This window comes from Cyanistes caeruleus, chromosome 5 (assembly GCF_971803275.1).
Source record: "Cyanistes caeruleus chromosome 5, bCyaCae1.hap1.1, whole genome shotgun sequence".
In the NCBI taxonomy this organism is placed as follows: domain Eukaryota; kingdom Metazoa; phylum Chordata; class Aves; order Passeriformes; family Paridae; genus Cyanistes; species Cyanistes caeruleus.
This window is the reverse complement of record NC_141705.1, coordinates 10548925-10575558: the sequence shown is the minus strand read 5'-3', so window position 1 is coordinate 10575558 and position 26634 is coordinate 10548925. Positions and strand designations below refer to the sequence as shown.

Sequence of the window (26634 nt, the reverse complement as noted above, 5' to 3'; positions counted from 1 at the left end):
ACAATATAAATTATCTCATCTGTTTTCATCTGTACTGACCAGCATACCCCCTACCAATCTGTTTCACTGAATGACTTAGATATTTCAGATTTAACACGTGTCCTCAGGCTTATTCTGGATCATCAATCACACAGTCTCCTGTTGGCTTTGCTCTTGAACAGACAACTGGCCAGTCCATGGTACTAGAAGTAGCTGTTGAGCTCTGTTGTCTGGGTTAGGGTTAATCACAGCAGCTTGCTTCCTTCGGTGCTGAATCATCAAGGGGAAAAAATGTAAGCTTGGCAGTAAAATATGTATGTGCTGCATTGTAGATTTTCAAGCTTGCCTTTGCAAATTAAAACCAGAAGTGTATTTTATAGAGAGAGCTCAGAAAGCTTGAAATGGCTTTTCTCCTCTTCAATAAGTTATTTTATCCATAATCTTAAATAGAAGCTGTGCTACTGAAAGGACTTTTGTGGCTCTGGTGGAATAGTTAGAGTACAAAAATAAACATAAAAAATTGAAAAGGCTGTTCTGGGTCAGGAAGAAAAAGGTCTCTCTGTACCAACCTGTTGGTGGATGGGACTTTGAGAAGAGGTGACACTGTCTTCCTTTGAGTCCAGGGAAGCATTTGCACAAAAATATTGAAAAATTTTAGACTCTTGCAAGCACAGAAGAAGCAGTGATTGAAGCCTGCCAAGTGAACTGGGAGACCTGAGAAGCCCTTTGTATATCAGCCCCTGTCATTTCTCTTATGAAAATGAGGAAGGGAGTGGCTGCACTCTTCTGATATGGCCAGAGCTTAGAGAACACAAGCTGTTACAGGCAGGGATGGGGATTTTCTGGTGATTTTTGAGTGCAGAGACCCAGGCCAGTGGGTGCAAGGTTGCAGGAACAGAGCATACAGCTGCAGCCTGGGAGCTGGCCTTGGAGAGCTTCCTGCTGCTGGCTCTCCAGGCAGGCAGGCTCTGGCCCAGCTACGTGTATCCACACTTATTTATATAAGCACACATCCTGCAGAATTATCCTTGGCCCTTGCAGAGCTGCACCCTCCAAAACATATGTAAGCACTGGCTTTAGGAAACTGGGAAAGTCAAAACACCACATCAGCACACATACACATTTAAGTCTGGATATAAGGCAAGGTTTGGTATAAACCAGACCTTTTCTCTCTTGATTTTATGTGCACTGACTCTTGAGAACCTGAAATCTCAAGCTGTTTCACTCTTGGGTGTTTACAGGACAGAGCTGTGGCTGATATATTATGGCAGCTTGCATGATGGGGAGAGGTGGTCAGAAGAAGTTGCATGGATATCTCTAGTAAGGAGAGACAGAGAGAAAATTCCACCTCCATATGCTGCAAAATGTGAGGCTTAAATCTAATTTTAGCTTAGATCTAGATTTAGTTTTAGATCTAGGTTTAGGACCCAGCAGCAATCACTTTTGCTAATCAATGAGTGAGTCTTGGTAGCTTTGAATTTGTAAAGCTTGTGATCCTGGATCACAAAGTAGTGGAAAAGCTTTATCCATTAAGCAGTGGTGTTGCAGAATTACCTTTGCTTATTACATACTGAGATGAATAACTTCAGTTGCGATGGAAAAGGTTTATATGGATTTGGTACCTCATCTGAAAAATAGATTTATCCTCTTCAGTCAGCATCTTTGTTAATGAACACTAACCATGTTGCTTAATAGATTTCCTCTCCCCATATAGATATGGTAAAAATATTAAAATGTGGATGACATGTAGAACAGTCTGAAACAAGAGTTGTCTTTCTCTCTCCTGTATTCTCTCTCCTGTACTAACATCTCCTCCTGCTCACAAAAGGAGCCAGTCCTCAGGTGAACCCCGGGACAGAATATCAGTGGAATTTCACGTCTCTTCCATCAGCTGTCCATTGCTTCCTGATGCCTCCCCTTCTGGCCAGCTGGGCAGAAAGAGGCATCTTCTAAACACAGCAAGTCTGCTGCTGCTCAGAGAGCTGGAGCAGGGAGAGGCAGCACCACATCCAGACCCTGCCTGCTGCATTTTCCCTCTGGTTTCCTCTGCTTGCTCCAGCATGTTGCCAGGACACCTTTTTGCTCCAGCCGAATTCTGAGATGCCATTGAGGACAGGCCTGTGCCACATCTCAAACTAACTGGTGGCTAATAGCACTTCTGCACAGCAAAAGGGGTTGGGGAGACTGTGTGTACCTCAGTTTCATTATTTGATCATTGCATGTCAGAGAGATAAACTAAAAGGACATTTGTAGCTTGGTCCTGGAGCCAGCAGAGGGGGGAAATGCCTCTTACCTTTGAAGAAATGTGAGCAGTTGTAGACCATTCATTAAGACCATTCATACTCCCCAAATTCATGAAGAACTGTGCTCAGCACATACAACCCTCTAGTCTAACATAATAGCTATGATATATTAACTTTCTGCTCAGGAGAGGGAAAAAATGTGTGAAATATTTCTCATCCACCCCTCAAGGTAACAAGGGGGATTCATTGCTAATGACCCTGATGATAAACAGAGATAGTGTCACTCTCCTCACTGGGACAAGGCTAAACTCAAGCCAGTTCTTTCCACACTGCATTCTCCCCTCTGTAAGGAACACTTGGCTGACTCCAGACTTATGTCCAAGGTCTCTCAAACGTGGGTGTGATGATGTTAGTATACAGGACTATCCAGATTCAGCGGGTAGTGACATCCAATTTTATCAGCAGGATTAATTGCTGGAGCTCTTACTAACAAGAGATCATTTCTTTCTCACTCCCAGCTAGCATTGTACAAAAATGCTATTGCTTGATTATCCCCAGATGTAGCACTGCATGCAGTATTGGGCTGAGATGAAGCTTTTTTTAGAAATGCCTTGACCTTAATAACTAACTCACAGAGGGGATTGTGCCTAGCTAGGGGAAACACTGAAATCCTATCATGGAAAGCACTGTTGATGAACCAGGTATTATTTAATGCAATTATCATAATTGATAACTGAGCCAGGAAAGGAGTTTTTATGGATATCATTTTTTCTAGCTTGCTGCTTAACAGAACTTGTTGGTGTTGGGGATGGGCTGTTTCTGCTAGTTCTGATGCCTCATTTATTTTATGAGGTAATATGGCTCAATTACAATCCATAACATAGAATCAGACTAATTTCCAATGAAATGTCCCTCTCCAAGATAAAGTCCCAGGGTTAACTTGCTTCTCATTACAATGACTTTATTTTGGCTAAAGAATGATCAACTCATTAGCAACACATATGCAGACGATTATGTTTAAACAAATATGCCAGGGGTAGAAGTTTAAACTCTCTTTAGCAGGAAAAAGAGAAAATATAATGAATTTGGTCTTGTGAGGACAGACGCTCAACTTAGTGAGCAAGAAGCTGGAGGTCTGTCCCCCAAGTGAGAGCAAGAAGAAATATCAACAGAAGAGATCCCCAGTACACCACAAGAAAGGTGAACCTGGTGGTGTTCAGGCTTGCACAGAGTGATTTGGCACTGGTAAAACCATCTCCAACACCTTGGCAGAAATATATTTCTTTAGTTGCCAATATTGGAGAGAACAATATAAAATCATTGGCTACAGGAGCAAAAGAAGGATTTCCTGGGTCATCAAACCATGTTCCTTCAAAATCAAGAGAGCATAATTTATTTGGTCTAATAACCAGAAAGCAGAGGAGATCTCTTCTGTTTGCAAATGCATTGTGAAGGAATGCACCAGGGAATGCAGAGAACTACTTAAGCTAAAGGACAATGCTGGCACAACAACAATGGATATAAACTGGCCACAAATACTTTTAAACAGGAAATTAAAAGTCAATTTCTAGCCATTAGAAGAGTGATCTTTTGGAAAAGCTTTCCTGTGAGAGTAGTTGGGGAGGGAAATAATTAGCTTTAAGATATTATTAAAAGTGTGAAATGCAACTGCTAGAGATACAATGAAGTAAGATGAGGAAGAAATAAAGTCCCCTCATATCTACCAAAGGCTGAATTGCTTTATGAGAAAGGTATCCACTGCATTCTGTGGGACAAAAAGGTCTTTTAGGGGAGATTGATAAAACACCTTGATATGTACAGAAGAACTCATATGAACTTTTAACCAGATTGAAAAAGACCTAGGTTTTGATTAGGGAAATTTCCTAGGCACCTGTGTGTGGATGAGGGGGAATGGGGTTTCTCAACTCAGCCTATTCTGTGATTCTGTAATATGTGCCTGCTGGGAATATGAGCATGTTCCTGGTATGGCTGGACCTCAGGACACAGAATTGCAGCAGATACCTGATCAGACAATTCCTAACACAAACCAGGAACCGTGTACACTCATCCTGTAATGACTTTTCTTTTCCTCTTTATTTACAGGTCAATGCCAAACAGTACAGAAAGGTATGAAGTCTTTCCTTGCTGTTCTTGGAGAACCTCAAAACCACAAGTATTTCTTGATGATTTCCTGACAAGTATACTCATGTTGGTGCTACAGTAGGTTTTCTTACAAGAGAAATGTGTGTTTTCACACAGTGTAGTGTACTGCTGCTGTGACAATAGTGTTTGTTACCAGCCAGAATCATTACCAAGAGAAGGACACTCAAATGTAGACCCATTACTATAACAGCCAGTAATTTTATGAAGAGATGTCTTTCTATTACTCTTTTTCACTTCTAAGTGGGTTGAAGGTGTTACCAACACTTATTCTTCCTAAGACCTTCTGACCTGATTTCTTAAAATGTATTTGGTTTATGAGAACATACGTGTAATCGTATTATGTGTCTGTTTGCCTGTGAGTTAAACACCAGAATGACTTTTCACCTCTTTGGGCAATTTCAATCAAACTTCATGGAGGGTCTGTAGTTTCAGAGATATTAAACTCTACAAATTTTGTGGGGGCAAGCTGAGAAAAAAGATAACTTAGCGGTATGTTCTACACTAAAGAAAAAAACCTACATGATCTCACAGCTACTCAGGGAATCCATATGACAATTCAAGGACAGGGGAGAGAGTGATACAAATACAGTTCTTCACAAGACACTTATTTAAGAATCTGAGTTTTTGTCACCAGAAAATTCCCACCTTTCTCTTAGGAATTCTCTAGTTAAATTCCTAAACTCAAATTGTATCCCCAGACCCAAGCATGTTCCTCAACCTCTTTCTATAAGTGCTTTTAAACATGCAATTCAGCTTTAAAACCGTTTCCAGCCTACCTGAGAACTAAATAAATAAGTCCATTGGACATGATATTTGTTATAGTCTCTGTCTATTCAGAATGTCAATGAAGAAAGATCTTTTTCCTATGTTCATCTCCTTTTCACAGCAAAATGCGTGGATATCGCCCTGAGCTCTTGTACTGATGTTGCCTATACTCAAATGGTGTATCCTAACTTTCTGGATCAGAAGTCTCGAGAAGTGATTGAGTACAGCTCTGAGTACCTGCTCATCAGCGTGCTGCACAACTTGCTCCAGGGGGAATGCAACCCCGACCTGAGGCTCCTGGGCTGCTCAGTGCTGGCCCCACAGTGTGAGAAGGACAAAGTCATAAAGCCCTGCAGGAACGTCTGTGAAAACCTCAAAAAAAATTGCCTCCCTGCCTTTGATGCAATAGACATGGCCTGGCCCTACTTCTTAGACTGTGACCGCTTCTTTGCTGGGGAGGAGGAGGGCTGCTTCGACCCGCTGGCAAAGCTGCGAGGTGAGGAAGGCTCTCCTCTCTGCGTGGGGAGCGTCTCGTCTCACTCAGCTTGGCTGATCTACGGCACAAAACCTCCTCGCTTGTCATCTCTGCCCGCTCTCTTTGTACAGACCTGTAATGTGTCATTAGTTTTGTTCAACCTACTTTAAAGACTTAATTAAACTCTGCTCAAGAAGTATTTATTTCTCTCCCTCATTTAAAAAAGACCATCAAGACAGACAGCTCAAAGCAAGATATTTGGATGTATTTAGATAAGCCCTGTTCTGTATGATAGCTGTCTATATATTTGAAATATTTTATTTTAAATCTGAAACTTTAGTGCACTTATAAATCTGTGACTGCCTGTCAAGCTTAATGGCTCATTAAAATATTCTCATTAATGATTGTCACAGATTTTTGTTTGGAGGAATAAAATCCAGATAGCTGAAGACAGATGAATCTCGGAAAAAAAAAAAAAAAATCACCAAATTTAAAGGGAAAAGCCTGTACAGTTTGTTACTGAAATGAGCTAACATGCCAAAGGTCAAATTTAACTGGAGATAGCACAAATATTTATTAGTGTGTATATGCATTAGTAGGGTTTTACAAAAAATATGCCACAATAAAGTATAGGATGTACTACATGCATCTAAGGTTTTGATTACAGCTTTATTTTCTAAAATTCTTCTACATATAAAGATAATTTTTTAAAAGTGCAGGTTTTCATACAATCCTCTAAGCACTATGATTTTAAACACTGTGTTACATTTTGTTCATTGCAGGAGAAATAGATCCTGAGGAAGATTTGCCTTCAGACTTGCCAGCAACTTTTATTCAGTTCAAACACCATTCATATTCCCAAATGGTGAGCACACTGAAGAAAACTGCTTCTAAGTGCTCCCACATTGCAACAACTTACAGCATAGGACGCAGTTTTGAAGGGAAGGATCTTTTTGTGATTGAGTTTTCAACTAAGCCTGGACACCATGAGCTGCGTGAGTTTTATCAATGCCCCTTTTACTGGAACATTGCTTAAACTGTAAAAAACACTGACCCCAAAACATTTCTCCTCCCTTGTGTTCCTGAGTTACAGTGATAGTTGGTGATTCCTTGTAGCAATTACAATCCAGAAGCAAATTCTTACTGTTATGGTCTCTGTGCATGACCATGCTTGGTGATGCTGTTCCTTGTATCACCACATATTTGGTTGTAGTCACATCACTATTATTTATTTGTGCACCATGTACAAATTTGGGGCATTTTCCTGTTACTGATTTGCCCTCCCTATCACCTACGACTTCCTCACTGTCCTTCACATCTTAAAATACACAAGTCTTCTGAGAAGGCCTCAGACAGAGAAAGACATTGACACTAAAATGGATGATTCAGCACAGAAAACAATCCTTCTGAACAGAGATTCATGTCTCAGAGTAACAGGTAGATGATAGCAGGAATTTATATTTTCATGGCCCCTTAATAGATGCTATTATATTATATATAGGTGCTAATATATACATTAGGACATGAGTCCTCACAGATTTTCTGCAGAGTAAAAGATCTCTATTTTATAGTTTCATCACTAAGACAGCAAGAGCTGTATTTTTAAGTGTTTTAAATTCTTCACAAAGCAGATAACTTTCTAGGGCAGTACCAGGTGTTATTTTCCAGTTACCAGCTCAAAAATTATACTTGTCTAGATATGGTGGATTGCTATGGCCATTGTGGGCTGCTTCTCATCAGAAGAGCTCCAGTATCAGCACAGCCTCAGCAGCGTGGCAGAACTGAACTACACCTGACCTGATACTTTATTGAGATTATGATCTCAGGTCAGGCTGTTGATTCCTCCGTGTGCTGCAGAGGACTCAGAGAGGATGGCAAAGACTGGTAGCTTTGTTTACTCTCAGCTCTGCTGCTTTGCATGGTCTAGAGGTGTTTTGAGGTGCCTCTGAACTTAATCAGATCCCAGTAGATGTCATTAAAAGAGCAAAGATCTACATTACATTTTCCTATCATCTTTCCTTTCTTTTCAAAGAAAGTAAGTTGCAGGTGTCTTTTTAAGCTTATACTCCATTTGCCAGGAAAACACAAAGCCTATGAATAAGGCTTTTAAATGAAAACTGTGATATGGCATGATAAAAGGTGGTAGTTTAACACATCTATCATTTTTCTCTAAATGTGTTACTTCATGCTGCTCAGGACAGCATAAAATAAGGTATAAATTGAAATTTTGCCATCCTGAGCAAGTGTCATACATAATAGCTCTGTGCCAGGCCCCCTCCAGTGCCTGGTGCTCAAGGCTGGCCAGGATCAAAGGCAAAGATGAAGGGATAGACAGGAAAAGGTGTCTGCAAAGTGCACCTATTTTCTCCTTTCCATTAGCCTCTAAAGAAGGATGGAAATTGGGAGAATAGCTACAGGGAATTACGAAGTTATGAGTTTCTAATAGCCTTATTCCAGGGCTATTTAGCCTGAAAGCCCCTTTTTTATGCACAACCCAACTTCTTTTCCAAATAAAGGGATAATTTATTACACATCTGCAGGTCGTTTCTAATATCTGTGACAAAACAAGGCATTGAAGCCCCCCAAGGTAGGTCAGAGTGCCAGGGCTGTATTTTGTTCCCAGCCATGGCTTGATATTTTTGTTTTCAGCATCCTTTGCCCACAATTAATGATGACTCTAGAAAAAGCTCAGAGCAATGACCACCTCTTATGATTTGGAATCCTAATAGTTTGGACTTAACTTTATTTCACACTGTTTAAACTGTTGCTGAACTGGTCTTTAATGGAGAGAAGTTCACCTAGAACTGCTGTGCTATTTGAAGGAGTGTGTGCGTGAAATTAATGTAAATAAAATTTTGGCTCCTCAGTAAGCAACTTGGGTTAGTCTGATTTTGGAAACCATTCAGGTATAATCAAATTAAAGCATCTCATTATTTCACATTCCACAGTCAAGCCAGAATTTAAGTACATTGGCAACATGCACGGCAATGAAGTTGTGGGGAAGGAACTGCTGATATACCTCGCACAGTATCTGTGTTCAGAATATCTTCTTGGGAACCCTCGCATCCAGACCTTGATTAACAACACCAGAATTCATCTCCTGCCTTCACTCAACCCTGATGGCTATGAACTGGCTGCAGAAGAGGTAAAAGTTTTATTATAAGGAGGTGTTCAGGCCTGCATGTTTTTAGAATTCTCCATGGGAAAGAACAAACTGGAAAGGGAGTGTCATGTAAAGGAGGGAATATTAAGGATTGACTGCCAAGATAGGTTTGGTGGTGCTTTTCAAAGATGATGTGAACAGAACTAAGAGGAAATCAGAGCTGTATTTGTCATTTCTGCTGCCTGCATGTGATGATGTGAGAATGACTGTTACTTTTTCACACACTTAGCACTCTCTGCTATCAGTTCTAGAACAAAATGCCTACTGACTCACTATAATGACTTATATTGTTCTATAAGGAAATGCAGTTTAATACCATGCTGATGTTCCCCCTCTTTTAAAACTGTAGACATAATGAAATGTGAATTTTTTGTCAAAGTTTCGTAATGGATGGCAGTTTTCAGAGATAAACTCATGCCTGATGGAGACCTGTGAAAACCAAGATTCTATTATTTGTTACATGATTATTACTTTCCCCTCTCTGTTTTCTTTAACAGCACTAGCATGAAACTAGACCTTTCTTTCTCTGTTTTTGCTCATGTGGTGAGCTCTGTCTATTGTATGAATCTGGAGTTATTGCACTCTGTCTCATCTTGGGGCATCAGCTGTGTTTTCTTTTTCTCCTCTAACCCATTGTGCATGCTGCTCTGAGCAAGAGGTTCCTGTGCTCCTCTCATGAGTCACATCACTGGTGAGTGAAACACTTCCTGAATGCTAGTTAGTGCATTAATATTCATAGGGACAAAATGTGATTAATTAATAAGCGTGGGTTTTTAACAGAACAGAACAGACATTTTCAGTTTACTTCTTTTAAAACTTCCCTTTGATTAAAGAATTTCCACAAGGTGCTATTTTGAGACAGGGAGCTGTTCTGAAGTTGTCTCCTGTGTTACAAAATAGGGAGCTGGTTACAATGGATGGGTCATCGGACGACAGACAGCTCAGAACCTGGACCTGAACAGAAATTTCCCAGATTTGACATCTGAGGCTTACAGAAGAGCTGGGATTCGTGGGGCCCGTCTGGACCACATCCCCATTCCACAGTCCTACTGGTGGGGTAAGGTATGAATTACACATTTTATAAATCATATATATACTACAGGACAGCTCAGGAATTAAGAGACTGAGACTGCTTGTTCTGAAGTTATTTGCTTGTAATCAGATTTTATAAGTAGGACTGAAATTGATAGGCTCAGAATTGGCATGAAAATCATGGTGTAGGTCTGGCCAAAGAGGCAGGTGTCACAAATCATTTGGAAGATTTGTGGATAACTTGAACTTTGCTGGTTTAGATTAAGAATAATGACTGTTACGAGGGGGTCACAAGTGTGTAATGATTCATCATTAGTGCTTTAAAGAGTGGTGCCTGTTAAGGGCTTTATGGATTTGGTTCTCATTGCACAGGTTTGATACAATACGAGTTTCTGCCATGGAAAATGTACAGAGGCTGCATGTAAAGCTGTGTGGTGCCATCTTCCATGAAGAGAGGATGTTTATAAATGACTGTCACCATACAGAGTAATGGAAACAGTTTGTCGAGCTGCAGAGGGAAAGTTGCTGCTGCAGGGTGGGAGCAGGGTGGAGGCAGAACTACAGGGCATCACACTCATCATCACTAAGCTCTGTGCAATGTTATGTCAGGAATGTAAAGCTCAGCCCTACCTGGGTTGCTGGCAGCCCAGCAGCCCCCAGCACAGGTCTAAGTGGTCTTTGCTACCCCTGAAAAAAGAATCACAGCAAGCTAAATCAGCAGTTCAGATATTGGGAGCTCTGTTCTTCTTCTACTTTTAAACTATTATATTATGATTCAATATTTATTTTGGCACAAAGCCTCAGACAGGTGGGGACCAGGATTGTTTCAGCATCTGTTGTTAGCAGAAGATTTGAGAGCTCATACTTCAGGTTCCTACTCTGCTGCAGGTGGTCTTATGTAAAGCCAGATCAAAATCCCAATGCTGCTGCAGTGTTCTGGTACCCCATTTCACAGCAGTAAAATCTAGATAGAAGCACCTCACTTCCTCAGGATAATGTGAAGACTCAAGGCTGTAAGAAGCTCAGTAACACACAGTGTATTAGACCACTAATTTCTGCCATAACTCAGCTCAAGTAGTTTATTCTATTTTTGCATATGATCACACATCCCATGGCACTGAATTTCTGCATGGTTATAAGGTCACAAGCTTAGAAGTTTTCAACTTTTGATTGAATAATATCAGATAACAGCGAGCTGGTAAATGCAAGTGGAGTTCAGAGCTTCAGATGGTAAAGAAAGGTTGAGAGCTGAGAAGCAGAGCCTGAGGCCAAATGAAAATAATGGGAGAGGAAAAAGGGATTTTAGGAGAAAAGTCAGAGAGATTTTGATTCATGCCTATGGTGAGTTTCCCTAGTTGGATGCCAGGTACCCACCAAATCACTCTATCACTCCCCTGCTCAGCTGGACAGGGGACAGAAAATATAGCTAAAAGTTTATGGGTCGAGAAAATGACAGGGAGAGATTGGTCACTAATTAATATCAGAAGTAAAACAGACTCAGCTTGAGGAAAATTATTTATATCTATTTTATTTATTATGAATCGAATCAGAGTAACGTAATAATAGATCTTAAAAACACTTTTCCCCCACCTCTGCCTTCTTCTCAGGCTTGATTTTGCACCTGAGTTCTATACCTGCTTCCCCTGTGTTGTGCAGAGGGACTGGGAATGGGGGCTGTGGTCAGTTCATCACACATTATCTATGGTGCTCCTTCCATCTGAGGGGGAGGGCTGCTCAGACCCTTCCCCTGCTCCAACATGGGAAGGAAAGGATGGAGATCTCCTCCAGCCATGTGCTCACTCTCTCTGTGTCCAGAGATGCAGGGTTGAGGACTCAGGCAACACTGAGGAAGGACAAACGTGTCTTTGACCCCCATTTTTTTGCCAGTGCCCAGTGCAAACTGTGGACTTGTCTCACACTGTGCAGCCCAGAGTCCCTGTCACTCTGCATTTCCTGGCTCTACTCTCCTCCCTCCCCAAGTGTTGCTTCTGCCCTGGTTCTGCTGATCTGGGAGAGAGATGGTCAGTGGCAGGCAGCCACTTGCAGAAGTCATTTTTACAACCAAGTATTTAGCTTTCTTAAACACTGTAACATCTCAGCAGTTTATAGAGGGAGGGGTGGAGACAGCCTAACATTGCTCCCACAGCTACCACCACAGCTCTGCCCCAGCTGCAGCATCACCCTGGCTTACCTGTCACAGGTAAGGGACCAGGGAACCTTGGCACACAGCCACCACCCCCTGGGCTCTGCCTCAGTGGGTGCAGACCTGGAGACACAAATAAACCTTCTCCTGCAAATCTTTTCTTGTTTTTAAAGAAAAAACAATGTGGCCATCCAAGGTACTCCTCAGAGCACCAAAGCTTAGGGAACTTCTATGTGCTCTCCTGGCCCCAAAGCTGATCCTCATATAGACAAAACTCCAAAAAATCTCCAAATCTGTTTGTTTCCAGAGCAAATGAGGGAACCAATGGGCCTGTGGCCTCAGTGGCACCTCAAAATCTCCTCGCTGACTATAGCTTCCTATGGTTCACAGACCTGGCAGTAAGTGCTCTCACAGCCTTGTGTCTCCTCTGCTGATGGTACCACAGGACTGCCAAATCATCTGTCCCTAAATGAGCCTCAGTTTGGTCAGGCAGATGAACCCATGGCTCTGACAGCAGTGCTTTGTGCGTGCAGGTTCATTAGGTTGAATATTTCAACACCAGCCTCTCCCCTTTCATTTACTTAACAGTGTTTATTACCTGCCTTATTAAAGTAATTACCTGAGTGTTGCAGGGCACTGTATAAAGATCAGGAAGCAGAAAGCAACCTCGAGAGCCTGCCTTCACACAGCATGCTTTGTTCCCACTTTTATGAATTATAGCAATAAGTGGTCTGAGGGCTCAGGCAGACCAACTTCAGGCTTCATCTGAAATACAGTCAGTTCAATTGTCTTGGTTCAAACAGAATTTGGAAGTCTATGCCATTGGAAGCTGGCATACTCTTTAAGAAAATTAGTCTGGCTGCTTTTAAAAGGGAAAAAAACAAATCTTTGAAAATCATGCAGACAGTGATTAATTTCAGTATAATTGACAGAAATGAGATTCAGGTTTAAAATGGGTAGTGGCCCCTCTCTGTACTGATGCAGAAATAATTTAGCTGTTTTCTAATTGTGCTCTGAGTTGTTCTTGTGAGACGGGTACTTTAAAATTGATCTCATCTAACTTAAAAGCAAAAGCCCTGGTGAAAAAAAAATTGAGCTACACAAAACCCACATTAAAGGAAAAGCCAAAGGCCAGAGTGGCACAGATAACATCTGCTATCATTTGGTGGAGCTGATGCAGAATATGCTCATTTCAAAGCCTTAATCATTCATGTCACTGAATTGTTATAAGGATAAAAATAGTGACATTGAAACTCCTGTTTTTTCACAACATTCACTTCAGTAAGACACTGGCTCTGTGAGACAGCACTGTCTTGGGGCTTATGTAAGTATCTGCTTAACCAGTTGGCTGATCAGGATGAGAGACAGAAATCAGGAGCTTTCAAATAAAACTACATTTTACTCTTGTCCACTGAATTGCAGAAGCAACTTAAAAATCTTATCAAGGCCCCGGGCTGCTGTTTGAAAGCAGGGCTGATGTCAGGTACGTCCTGGCTGGGCAGCAGGAGCAGGGGCAGCTGCAGCAGGGCAGGGAGATGATGGGATTTAGGGTCAGCAACCTCCTCAGAAGTGCTGGTGCTATGGACTTGGAAGGTGTGAGTTTGTTCCAGGTGCTCAACACCCTGAGAATCTCCCAAACTACCCAATCCATGGGGCAGGCAGTGATGCTTACAGCCCCTTACAGGGTCTTCTTCACTTCAGAAGAGATGGGATCAAAGGATGAACTTCCAGGGTGCAAGTGGAAGTGGCTGGTTCAGTCCCAAGCACTACTGGGATAAAGACAATTATCAGATCATCCCAGGACACTGCACAAAGGCCAGGAAAACAATTACTTTGGTGCAGATAGCATTCTTTGGATGCTGCCAAGTTTCTTGTCAGGAAGCCTGGGGGCTGCTTTCTTCTCTCTTTTCTGCATTGTGTGAATGGGTGTATGAGACTGCAAAAAGTCCTTTCCTTTTGGAATGCCCTTTCTCTTCCTTCTTTAATTTATTTTTTTCATGTCATGCCCTTCCTGGAAACTCTGTGTTTAATCTTCGCTATTATGTGAAAAATACTTTGATTAGGTTTCTGGTGTGCAAAGTGCATTCTGTGTGTTCCTTAGTTGATCAGACTTTCCTTGTTACATCCCATTTTTTAAGCTGCCTCTTTAAAATGCCAGAGCAGAAAAGGTCGTGACACAGAGATTCAGAGACTGCCACTAGGTTGATAGACAAAACGGACCTGACCTATTTCTCCTGGGGATCAGTGGCACAAACTGGCTTGTGTTCATATATTTATCACAAACCACTGATTTAATGATACATCTTGCAGCAGTGGGAAACTCAGGGTCTCATTTCTTCCCTAGTACAAGGTACACTTGCAGTGGCTAAAGGCACCAGCTCAGATCAATAGCTACAGAAGGGCATTTTAAGGAAATCCAAGATCTAGAAGGACTCAGTTAAAAACTACAGCATCTATAAGGATGTAGTCTCCTCCTTAAGTCAGAAGTAGACAGGGCAACATCTATTTAAATCATTCAGGTAAAACTATGTTTAGATATGTTTTTTTCCTTGCCTTTCTGCCTCATTGATGGAGCTATAATATATCCATGGTGCACCTTCACAGTGCTTTTCTCTGCTCCACACCTGGGTTTGTGGATCCCCAAAGGTTTTTTTAACAATAGCAGATTAGGGACTGATCCAAAGAAAACAGGAATTATATCGTTGAAACACAAATACATAGGTCTTTAGGGGCTTTATTTGGTTGGCTTGGTAGTTTTTTTCTTGTTTGTTCAGGATGTTTTCTCCCTGCACACTGATGGTCACTGTTAGTCTGGAGCCCTGGCTGCCTGGTTTCCTGACAGCTGATGGAGTCAAAGCAAAGGGTGATAAGCAATCCCTAAAGCAGTCCTAAATATATGCTGGACTCAGTTCATCATAGCATGTATTTCTCATTTTTATAAAACCTGCATATCTGCAGTTGTGCAGGGTCCAGATGAGCAGCCTCCATCCTGCTCAGGTTTTCCCCAGCTGCAAGGAAAAGAACCTCAGCTCTCCAGGGGCACCGGTGTGAGTCTGGGCTTGCAGGGACCGGCCAGCAGATGACACTGTTACCCCTCAGAATGAGCTCACCCCCGAGCACGTCCCAGAAATAACGCCTCAGAAACGGGCTGAAGGAACCTCCTGCACGTCTCATGTCACAGGGATGCCTGAGCATCCCTGTGAGTCTGCTGCCCTCTCCCTTGGGTGCTGTTACTGAGGAGGGACTGTCAAAAAGCCCTAAATTGGTGACTTATCTGGCACAGTTCACTGCAGATTTACTGCAGGTTTTGCTGTGCTTTGTATATATTAGCTTCCATTTATTTACAGATTGACCTGGACCTAAGGATAACAAATGCATTTTCAACAAGCGATGAGAACTGTAAATTTATCCCCCTGTTCCAGTTTATCCATTCAAAGTCAATCCTGCTGATTCAGAAATGAAATTAGATAGGGAGTTAGGCAAGTAGTGATAAGATGCCACAAGTTTTCCAGCCTAAAGTACTGCCATTGTGATCTGAAAATATCCCTTCAGTGAAAAGTTTCTTCTGTCAAATTTTCTCTTTCTTTTTTTTTGTTCCAGTTTTTCCACAGTGAACAATGTGTATTATCCATTCCCTGGAGAAAAATTATTTTTTGCTCCCAGTAACTTTTGGTCTGGAAGAACGAAAGAGCTTCAACATTCTCCTTTTGACATAGTCTCTTCTCCAGTGGGCTTCATCCTGCCCAGGATCAAATCCTTGTGGAGCTGCATGGCTAGTCACAGCTTTTATTTTTTTTTCTCCTGGATTTCAGGTGGCCCCTGAGACAAAAGCAGTCATGAAGTGGTTGAGGTCTATCCCATTTGTGCTCTCTGCCAGCCTCCACGGGGGAGAGCTGGTTGTGACCTATCCTTATGACTATTCAAGGCATCCTATGGAAGAAAAAATGTTCTCCCCCACACCTGATGAGAAGGTAATATTGTTTTTTCTGGATTGGGATGTTGGGTCCATTTCTGGAACTATGGAACTATTTACTTTTAATAAGTAATAAACTTTGCTTAATTTAGATCAGGTACATGTGAGTATATGTATGCATGTATGTATTAAATATGTAATTAATAGCATATTTATACACATAATGCAAGTCTATATACATATATATAACATGATACCAGCTCATTTGCATGGAGATGATACTAATAATGCCAAGGTCAAGTGTTCAATCCCCACAGAGGCCTTTAACTCAAGAGCTGGACTTGATGATCCTTGTGGATTCCTTCCAACTCAGAATATTATGTGACTCTGATTTATACAATTACTTAATGTACTTTAAAATATAGGCTCATTTGCACACTTATCATCTTGGTCTGGGAAGATTTACCCATCTTTTTTGAGGCTAAATATTGTTTCAAAAAGCATAGATTAGGAAAATCTATTAATTTTTAATTTTTAAAGGGAGTAGGCTGCGATATTTTTACCAGTGTTTTCCAGAAGAAAAGGAGCAAGCCTGACCAGCAGTGCTATTTTCACTTGAATCCATAAGGAGTGTGGGGAAAAAAGACTCATTGCCATATGGTGGCAGCCTTGTAACATTTATTCCAGGTCAGATGCATGGGATTGGTTTCACCCTCTTGTCCCTGGAAAGTTCCTCATTTGGGACTCACTGTAAATCTTCTGTGAAATTTTTTGCCATCTTTCCTATTTCCCTTTGGTTTCCTCAATCTAGTATTCATTGCTGACATGCCCACCAGGAGAACAGCTAGCTTCTAGCGTGTGCTAAAAATGTCTGTGGCCTCTTAAGAAAAGTGATTCTTTATATAAACAAAGAGCAGTTGAAAATAGTCAGAAGTTGATCTTTGACTTGAAGCATCCTTTATCTTCGAGCATATCTCTAGGCTGACTTTTTCTGAAATTACAGATCTCACTAACACATATTAAATATTTAAAGATGTATGACTGCTAAGCATTTTCTGTATCAATCCATTTTTTTTCTGAGCTGTACAATGCCTGCTGTATGTGTGTATGAAAATGATCAGCAGTAAAATTAACCAGGCACTGCACAGTAAAAAGCCTGTGTAAGAAATATCTGGTGAGTGCTAATGTGAGCTGCAGAACCTCTCGCTGAGGACTGGGGGAAATCATAAAATTGTGCTTTTACATCCCACTGCCTGGGCAAGGGCTATCCTGTGCATAGGTGGTGAAGGAATATTGCCATGTGTGCTTTATCAAGCAGGTCACCCCTGGAATGGAAGTACAGCAGTGCTTCCATCATTTCCACCCTGGGACAGTGGGTGTATTTTGAGTGAAAGGACGCAGCCACATGGACAGAGGGCTCCATCCCAGTGTAGTGCACAGCTGGACAAACCCCAGTGGCACTCCTGGCTTGCAGCACAGTAAGAAGGGAACTCTATACAGGTGACTGCTGCATAGTCAGTGACTGCAAAGTCTGGGAATTTGGCTACAATCTGGAAATTTAGAGCATACAAGAGAGGTCTGGGGTTGTCCTCAATGAAAAACAGATTTTTCAAATGACAGCACAGGAACCTTAACAGCACTGTCAGTATCACTTTAAATTTTACACAGAAAGATATAAAACCTGCACCTATGAAGTGACCTGCATTTAAGTAATGTGATCTACAGCTGCTGCTGTCGGGGAACCTGCATCCCAAAATACAACAGTTTGGTTATCTGCCATGCTTTGGCCATAACCATTGTCCTGAGTGCTGACCTGCTACATTGGCTGTGCCAGGGGAAACTTGCAGAGCAGGGTGAAGTGCTGCAGAGCAGATGATAGCCAGATATTAAAAAATCTAATTTTGAGAAATCCATTCAAACCATGTTTACCCATTTGAAAATCCATCTGTACTTCCACCTCCCTGTGCCTGTCATGGTGAATTCATGGAAGCACAAGGATCCTCTCTTTCCTCTGCTCCAAGACACTGCAGATTTCAAGTCTCTTTTTGGCCTGCACCACAACCTGAGCCAGTAATGGCTGAGAGCAAGGAGTCTCAAAGCTGGACCATGTCCTTACACTCACATTCTTATATCTGGTTCAGCCCACCTAATTAAAAACTTTCCCATATTTTGAGGTTTGTGGAAGTGGATGTTTTAATTCTCTGTGTTACACAAGAAACTGAATTGATGCCTCTGCTCACCAGAGCAGAAATATCCACACCAAGTCAAGTTCACTCCCTTCCCTCCCCCTGAAAAACCCAACCTGTAATGGTCAGTGGGGTAAAATTCTGGCTGAAGTAACAGCATTGACCTTGCTTTACTGAGTGGAACCTCACACTACCAAAGTCACAAGGATTCCTCTCTTTCTTCCTTTTTTGTTCCACTATATTATACCTAAAAATACAAGTTTCCTTGAGCTCCATGACTGCTCATATGTTAGCTTCTAAGTGATAACAAATGTATTGTTACATTTGTAAAAATAGGAACAAAAGCAACTTCTTTTTTTTAAGCATAACTTTTTTTTATTTTCTTTTCTTTTTTTTCATTGATCTTGTTTGCTTTTGGAATTCTCACTTTCTCTTCTCACTACCTCTATCACTTTCACTTCAACCAGTGGCCAGGCAAAAACCTTATGCCTCTTGGTGTGAAGCAAGAGGAGGCTTGGTCACTGGAAATAGGACATCTGCAGATATCCTTGTAAAAGGTGAGGATCATACTCCTTACTCAGATAGGCACCTTCTAAACTTTATATCAAATACTTTTCATGGACAGTTCAGAACTGGGACCCAAATTCCAGTAGAAATTAAAGATATTGAACCTGGCACTGAACTATTTGCAGTGAAAGTTCTTCTTAACATATTTAATTAACATCTATTTTTTTTCAGCAAAACGTTGAAGAACACTTAATTTTATGGTCTGAGCAATATTTAAACACAGAAAGTTAAGGGAGTTGCAAAAACATTTTCTATTAAACCTGTATTTTTAGTTTCTGGTCATCAGAAGCATTTCAGTAAAGTGTCTTTACATTAAATTCTCTTTCCACCTTTCCTTGGTCACCTACCTGATTACATAATTGGCTCAGCCATGTGATTATTAGAAACAATTACAAAATATCAAGCAATCACAAATATCAATGAATGTAGTGTTTTTGGTCATTTTGGTCTTTATCCTTGATGACAACACTAGGATAAAGTTTTGGGATCATTTCTAAAACTGGGATTTTAGCCACCAAACTTCTTGCACATGTTGTCTTAAGCAATATGGAAAGAAACTCATGATGATGAATAGTGGGATCAAACATCATCTGATAACTGCAGCAATTTCAATGTCAAAATCTGAAAGACTAATCTTAGCAGATGAGCTTCCAATAAACAAAAAGGAGAGGCAGGATTTTTGTGCAAAGTTGGAATAACCACGGGAGAAGAAGGGCAGGAACATGATTCAAATAAATGGTTTCTTCAGATAACTGCTCTTTCTTCTGTCTTCACTACATGTTCTGCCACTGCTCCTTTCTGCATGGTGACTGCTCTGCTCTTCATCAGTGTCAACACTCTTTGGAAATCAGTGGTGACATCCTACATCACCACGTCCTATCCTTCACTTTTTAGGAATGATTTCTGCCCCACAGAGAACCAACTGTCTCTGAGATTGATCTGGCAGGTTTTCCTGTGTGAGTGATAAGTGCAAAGCAAATTGACACTGACTATCTTAAACAGCAGCACTCAGTGTAAAGGCTTATTTGGGCTGAAAGTACTATAAGTATTTTTAAGGGGTAAAAATATCAAAAGCTAAGACAAAACCTAAAGGAGGACTAAATTTCAATTTTAAAACCTAGTACTTGAAGCACAAGCAAAAATGTTCTCTGCTTCTGCCCCAGGTGGTAGATTGAAGTCAAGTACCAAAAAATCCACTGGTATTTAATATTTTGTCCCTGGATAAATCTATTGCATTGCAGAGAAGAACCCTAGAGAAGAAGACAAATCAAAATTTCTTAGCAACAAACAAAACTTCCTTGCAGAGCAGTTCATCACCTCAATCACTCTCCAGGACACAGGGTGGCTTGTTGTCTGGACTCACAACAGCAATTTTTAATAATTATTAATAACTGAAAAGTAAAAGTTTCCAGTTTGTAAAAGCAAACACATTGCAATCCTGTCTGTTACAGGTGTTCAAAATGCTGGCTAAAGCCTATGCAGATGCACACCCCGTCATCTCAGACCGGTCAGAACTTCGCTGTGGTGGGAATTTTGTAAATCGTGGAGGTATTATAAATGGTGCTGAGTGGTACAGCTTCACTGGAGGTAAAACCACTTTACCATCATATCAAGTGAGGTAAAACCTCTATGTGACCTTTATAAGACACCAGGGTTTGAACAAAATGATTTTATTCATTTCAGTTTGGTTTAGGCCCTACCCATGTGAAACATAATTTTTAGGGGATTTAAGTAGTAGAATCTATGTTGATAATGCTTTTATTCAGATAACATGGGATGCACTCAACCCCAGTGGGACTTGAGGAAAATTAACAAGTTATGCGAGGGCCAAATTTGTTATATCAGATAATTTTTTTTTTTTAAATCTGATATATAGAAATAAATGCTTAATGCTATGCTCTCAATCCTTAGCAGCATGAGTCTGAATCCATCTTGTAGACTATGCATGTGCTGCTTTCTCATCTCTTCAAATAAATTCTTTTTTTGAGGAAAACTACAACAGAGACAAACATCCAATTAACTTGTGCTTCCGTTATTAATTTGATTTCTCCAATAATAGTATTTTGTTTTCTTTAGAATTCCTTCAATACTGGCATGGATAAAATATCAGTGTTCATAAATTTTCAGCAGTGCTTCAGTTGTGTTTTCCAATAGGACTCAGCTGGATCCCCAAATAATTATGTTGAAACTAGACATTTGGAATGCTTTGGGGCATGCGTGAGAATTAGGTTAAGTTCTCTTTGGCTTACTTTCTTCCCAAAATTATATTCAATGTCTTTTGTACAGAAACGGTTTTGAACATAATAATTGCAAAAGGTCATTTCTGTTCTGCTGACCCTTGGCAATCACCTCTGATACAGCCGATTATACAATTACTGTGATTAATCAATCTTTATTGCTCTATTGCTACTTCTTGGCCAGGTGAATAATAATGTAAAATTATGGGGTTTTTGCCTGAAAGAAATGTCATTGTCATTAGTTAATTTGCAGTTGAAACAAGTTGTAGAATTCTGAATTTGTTGAACACTTTTTATATATAAGCAAGCACTTTTTTCAGGATAATAACCCACACCCACAGGGATGGCATTCAGCTGACTGAGCAGCAAAGCTCCAGTTAAAAGCTACATGGCTGTTCATGAGCTCTCCTCTTTCTTTTTAAACCTGTAGGTATGGCAGACTTTAATTACCTTCACACAAATTGCTTTGAAGTTACCGTGGAGGTAGGATGTGAAAAGTTTCCTTTGGAGGAAGAACTGTTTACAATCTGGCATGAAAACAAAGGTGCCCTTCTGAATTACATGGAAATGGTACTGCTCTGCTTTTACAGACCTTTTTGCTTTTGTTTTTCTTTCTCAGTCTTTGTCAAAATTAATTTCTTTGCTTTTTTTCTTGGTTGGCTCTCGAGATGATGACTCCTCCAGGGGCCCCAGTGCCTCAGTTTGTCTAGAAGGACACACAGGTGGTATTTTGTCTATGCTGCAGAAGGGATTGAGATTGAGGACTGCAAAGGCCTTGAAAATAGTGAGAAAGGAAATTATCTGTGAATACTTTGGGCAGCATTGTTCATCAGCTGTCCAAAATTTAACACTAGAGAAAAGAGAAAACCTTAATATTCAGAAAAGTATGAATCAACCTTCCTCTCGAGGACTAAAGCATCAAGATCTTCTCTCCAGAGAACTTCCTGAAATTTTCCTTTTCATATTCCATGTTTGTGTCCCAAACCCTACTGTCCCACAGCAAGAAAGTTAGATTCAGCTAAAATCTTGCTAGAAATGCTATTAAACACTTTCCATCTTGATTTCTTTATGAAAGTAGTTACTAAATATCCAAAGCTAAATCTTCTAAAGAAAAGACTGTGTGTCCCTGAGCATTAAAACATGCCACTTAAATGTCATTTTCAATAATGAGTTTAAGCTCTGCAAAAACAAATACCTCACTGACAATAAGTAAGTGAGCACAGAAACAGAAGTTGCTCATCTTTCTCTCAGCCATTAGTAGATTAGCTTTCTGTCATGCCTTATTTTGATAGAGTATGCAGTAATTTAAAATTGTTAGGAGTGTTTTTATGGCCTTTCTAAGCAACCCCTTGCTACTTGTGGTAAGTATTATCATTCAATAAAGTCTACAGTACAGACCACCAAACTCATTTCGTTTTACAGCTGTCTGATGAAAATGAGTTTTAGTGAATCCAAATGGAGCTGGGTTAAATCCATATATATTACAATTGAAGTCTTCAAGATGTAAAGATTTTATAGTGTGAGATACTGTAGAAGTCTGTGCTGGAAAAGCTTTCTGAGTAAATGCAGGACAGTAAGCAAACAACTTTGCAGATAAGGATGACTGAATTACCCCTGATAAGGATTAAGTCTGCCATAACCAATTCAAACTTTTCTTATTCTGACATATACCAGGCTGTTTGGTGTGTGTACAAATCTACTTGGCTTAACACACAGAAGTAGAATTCATTGTCCTAAATGCTGATCTCTTCTACCCATCAGAAGCAATAACAAAACACCCTACCAAACTCATGTGACACCAATTTGAGGAAAAATGAAAAATAGTACATTTACTAAAGCAAGCCAAAGCAAGATTGTTAAAGAAATTTCATTTTTTTTAAATTTTTATCCTGTCATGTAATAATTGCAAAATTTTTATTGAAGCTGGATGAGGTCATACTACTTTGAGTATGTCTACAATGTAAATTAAATTTAAGTCTGAGATGACTCTGACCATATTTACTCTCTATCCATATGATAAATCCCCAAGTTCATGCTGCAAGAAAATTGCAGTGCATTATTATAAAGGACAGTTTTCAAATTCTTATATTGAGTTGCTCCTAAACCTTCCAGGGAAGAGCTTCACATAGTATGGAAAAGCTGCTTAACAAGAGCAGTGACAACAGAGTCTCACCTCACATTTAAAACTGCTCTCACTAGACAAGACTTTTTTTTCAAAGTTTTTTATTATGAATTGGTGTAAATTTGGATACTTTAATGGTTATTTTTAAACATTTTTATATTCCAACAGAAAAGCAAATATATGTTTCCCATTGTTTTGATGTTTTGTGTTTTTTTTCTATTCTTTTGTGACAAGGGTACTGGGGAAGGGAAAATGAAAGGAAAAGAGGAGTTGGGGAAGTGAAGAACAGCTCAAGTTGGTCAGAGCTCCTCAGAGAAAAAGTCAAAGTGGAATTATTTTTCACTTAAAAAGGTCATATAGATTTCCCAATATAAAGTATTTTAAATTTGGATGACTGCAAAAAGAGGCTTAATGTTTAGATACTGGGAACTTTTTTTCTGTTTAGTTTTATTTTATTGAACTCACAATATAGGTGTTTGTGTACCTCCTTGCATGACAGAATTCACATTGCTCTTTAGTTTGTCACCAAGCACATTTCTCAGCAGCTCAAGCAGCTCAGTTCTGTGCTTGTAGAGAAGGGGAAATGGCTGTCATACACTCTGCTGTCATGACATTCTGACAGGCAGTGAAGTGTAGGCAGCAGAGTGATGATGAGTCACAAGTACCTGAAGTGATGCTTTCTCATTGTGTTCAGAGCACCAGATTGGTTTTGAAAGCCTTAACTTTTAATTTCTTTGTGGTCCTGTGTCTAGGGCAGACTTTCAGAAACAGTACTTAAATACTGTGGTCAGACCATGAGGTGCCAGTGATTTGTGCACAGAAGGGTCTCTCAATGCAGAGCCACATACCTATCCCAAAAAAAGCTCTGGTCCCATTGTCCCTTTCCCTCAGTCTCCTTGGACCTCCCTAAATAGGGAATGTGATCTGAAGGGGCATTATCTTCTAAGAGCCTCTAAATGGGTTGAACTCTTTGACAATTGTTTCCTCTCTACAAGGCTTTGATGAGGAGGTGGTATTGTAGTAAGTGACTCCCATCTGATTTTGCTTTGTTTTGCCAGGTTCATCGGGGAATAAAAGGAATTGTGTCCGATAAGTTTGGCAACCCGATAAAAAATGCTCGTATTTCAGTCAGGGGCATTCAGCATGATGTCACCACAGGTAATATTTTGAGTTCAAGATTTTTCATGGGGTAGAGTGAAAGTACTGAGATCTTAACCTGTGAAAGTATTGTCATGTTTGGTAGAAATGGCACCTTAATGGAAAACTGAAGGCTCAGGTGGGGATTCCCTTCTGGAATAAGAGAAGACATGTCAGGTTGCCTGCTAAGTCTGTCTTGTCTCTGGGATGATGGAGTTCTTGATGTGAAAAATTTCACCTGGAACAGTCTGCTGTCCACCAAAGCCAGTATTTAGAGGAATATGGCAAAAGCTCTGCTCAGAGGCTGTAACTCAGCATGTGGAGATGTGAAGCCTTGATGGAATAAGTTAGTTGAGATATTGTGAGTATGTTGTAGGTAGTGCAGCAGGATCCTCTCTGATTTTCACAACTAGAATAATTGCAGAAATTGAAGCGTCCACAGCCTTTCTGTTCATGTGGAAACACATAAATATGTGCAATTTTTGGATAATTATTATTAGAACATTGAATTATGTCTGCTTTATACCTGTCATCAACTGATAAACACATATTGGGGCATATACAACTGTTACTTTTCACAGTCATAAAGTTCTGAGCTCTTAGGCTGTCACTGAAATCAATGTTTTCTTTTTATTATTGATTTCAGTGAGAACAGGGTAGGCCATAGAAGTGCAAAACAGTAGATATGAATGGTTACATTTTGCTCTAATGATAGTTGTTGAATCAATTTGGAAAGCCAGAATGGCTTATAATGTACTGGATGTTTTCCAGCTTTCAAAAAAACTAGCATTAGAGGGGATACAATAGTGGAGATAATGCAGATTCTTGAGGCTGGTGGGAGACTCTGGCATGAATTAGGGTCTTTTTCCAAACTTCTTCCCAGACAATGGCTTCCCATTGGCAGTGGACTTTTAAAGGATTAAGAATTAAATAAAAATATGTTTACACTGTAGGAAAGAAAGTATTTTTTCTGAGTTAGGTAGGGTTGAAATGTCATATGGTTAAAAAGAACTAAGAAATTCCACAAGAAAATAGTATCAATGTGACACTAACTGAACTAAGAAACTTGCCATTCAAAATAAAGGAAATATAAAATGAGGAATAAATTTTTCAGTTTTAAAGCTCCCTGCTTTTTCCTGCAGGGTCTAACCTTCAGCTGGAGGAAATTTACACCCATTTTACACTAATGGCAATTTATACCAGCTGCAGCTCCAGCTCCATAGTCTTACATCCGAGAATGTCTGCAAAGTAATTGAATGTAATTTAATAAAAAAGAGGGATTTCTTAGCTCCTTAGACATTTTAAATATATATATGTATATATATAGCAGTCTGGATTCTGATTTCACTTTCTTAAGTTTCACATAGTTTAAAATTAATTTCTTTGGGAGTTATTCGTTATACCCTTGGGAAAAGCAGCGTGAAGGAAAGCATCTCTTCCCCGTGATACAGGAACAGCAGTTACTGACATTTTGTACGTGAATTTTACTCCACTAGCTCCCAAGGGCCAGGTTTTCACAGGCAAAGTTTCTTTTTGTCAGTTTGAGTTTGCCTTCAAACATTTTTTCCAAATCTGTGCTGCTTCCACGGCCCCTTAGCCGCTTGTGCCACCGCGTGTGTGTGCAGCTACAGAGGTGAGGCTAAACACTGAGCTCGCTTTTCTTGTGCCTGTGCCTTTCCCAAGCTGCCGACGGCGACTACTGGCGGCTCCTGCCCGCGGGGACGTACATCGTCAGCGCCCAGGCGCCGGGCTACAGCCGGGTGATGAAGAGGGTCACCATCCCTGCCAGGATGAAGCAGGCCGGCCGGGTGGATTTCGTGCTGCGGCCTGCCGAGGCCTGGCCCAGCAAGCTCCTCCGCCGCTCCATGGAGGACGCCTACGACCCTTACGACCCACTGGAACTTTTTGACCCTCACGCCCAGCACGGGCGGCCAGAGGCTCGAGGAGGGTCCTCAGCGGGCAGGGAGAAGCCCTGGTGGTGGTCGTACTTCAGCTCTCTGGACCTGCACAAACCTCTGTGGCTGCTCAAGCAGCGCTGACGGGCAACGCCGCGCTCTGCTCATCTCACCCTGGCGCCCTTCCACTCCTCTCCAGACACCCTCACTGCTCCTGGCAGTATTTAAATGTTCCATTTGAAAATATGATATTAATTCAAGCACGCTCGCTTCTTTTGTTTTCTCTTCACACACAACTGAGTATATTCAAGTGGGTTTTTAAGTATTAAAAACGACGCTGCACATCCATTCAAAGGCCAGATTTTATGCAGGTTTTTTCCTTGGTAATGCTCTGTACTTCTGCCCATGTAGTTAATCATCACATTCATTATTTATTAGGTTCTAAGTACCTGCAGGAAAATATTCCCAATCCTTTAATGCATTTTTGTACATGTTTTAATACATTAATGATAACATACTAAAAACAACATTCAGAAACACTCAGAAAATGCCTTTATTTTCCCCTTTTACGTTAGCTTATTAAGTTCATTAGCTCTTCTAATAACAGCTCAAAA

The 26634-nt window shown here is 40.5% G+C and overlaps 1 protein-coding gene across 1 annotated transcript in view; it reads left to right on the top strand.

Moving 5' to 3' along the window:
* CPZ (carboxypeptidase Z) overlaps nt 1-26374 on the top strand; it is a 34207-nt gene extending 7833 nt beyond the window's left edge. The window contains exons 2-11 of the mRNA XM_023925571.2: nt 4326-4349; nt 5272-5646; nt 6408-6620; nt 8574-8770; nt 9689-9850; nt 15776-15934; nt 20081-20216; nt 21297-21436; nt 24047-24146; nt 25809-26374. Of these exons, the coding sequence (XP_023781339.2) occupies nt 4326-4349; nt 5272-5646; nt 6408-6620; nt 8574-8770; nt 9689-9850; nt 15776-15934; nt 20081-20216; nt 21297-21436; nt 24047-24146; nt 25809-26164 (1862 nt within the window). The 3' untranslated portion in view covers nt 26165-26374. The remainder of the gene's footprint in view (nt 1-4325; nt 4350-5271; nt 5647-6407; nt 6621-8573; nt 8771-9688; nt 9851-15775; nt 15935-20080; nt 20217-21296; nt 21437-24046; nt 24147-25808) is intronic.
* Nucleotides 26375-26634: the final 260 nt, after the last annotated feature.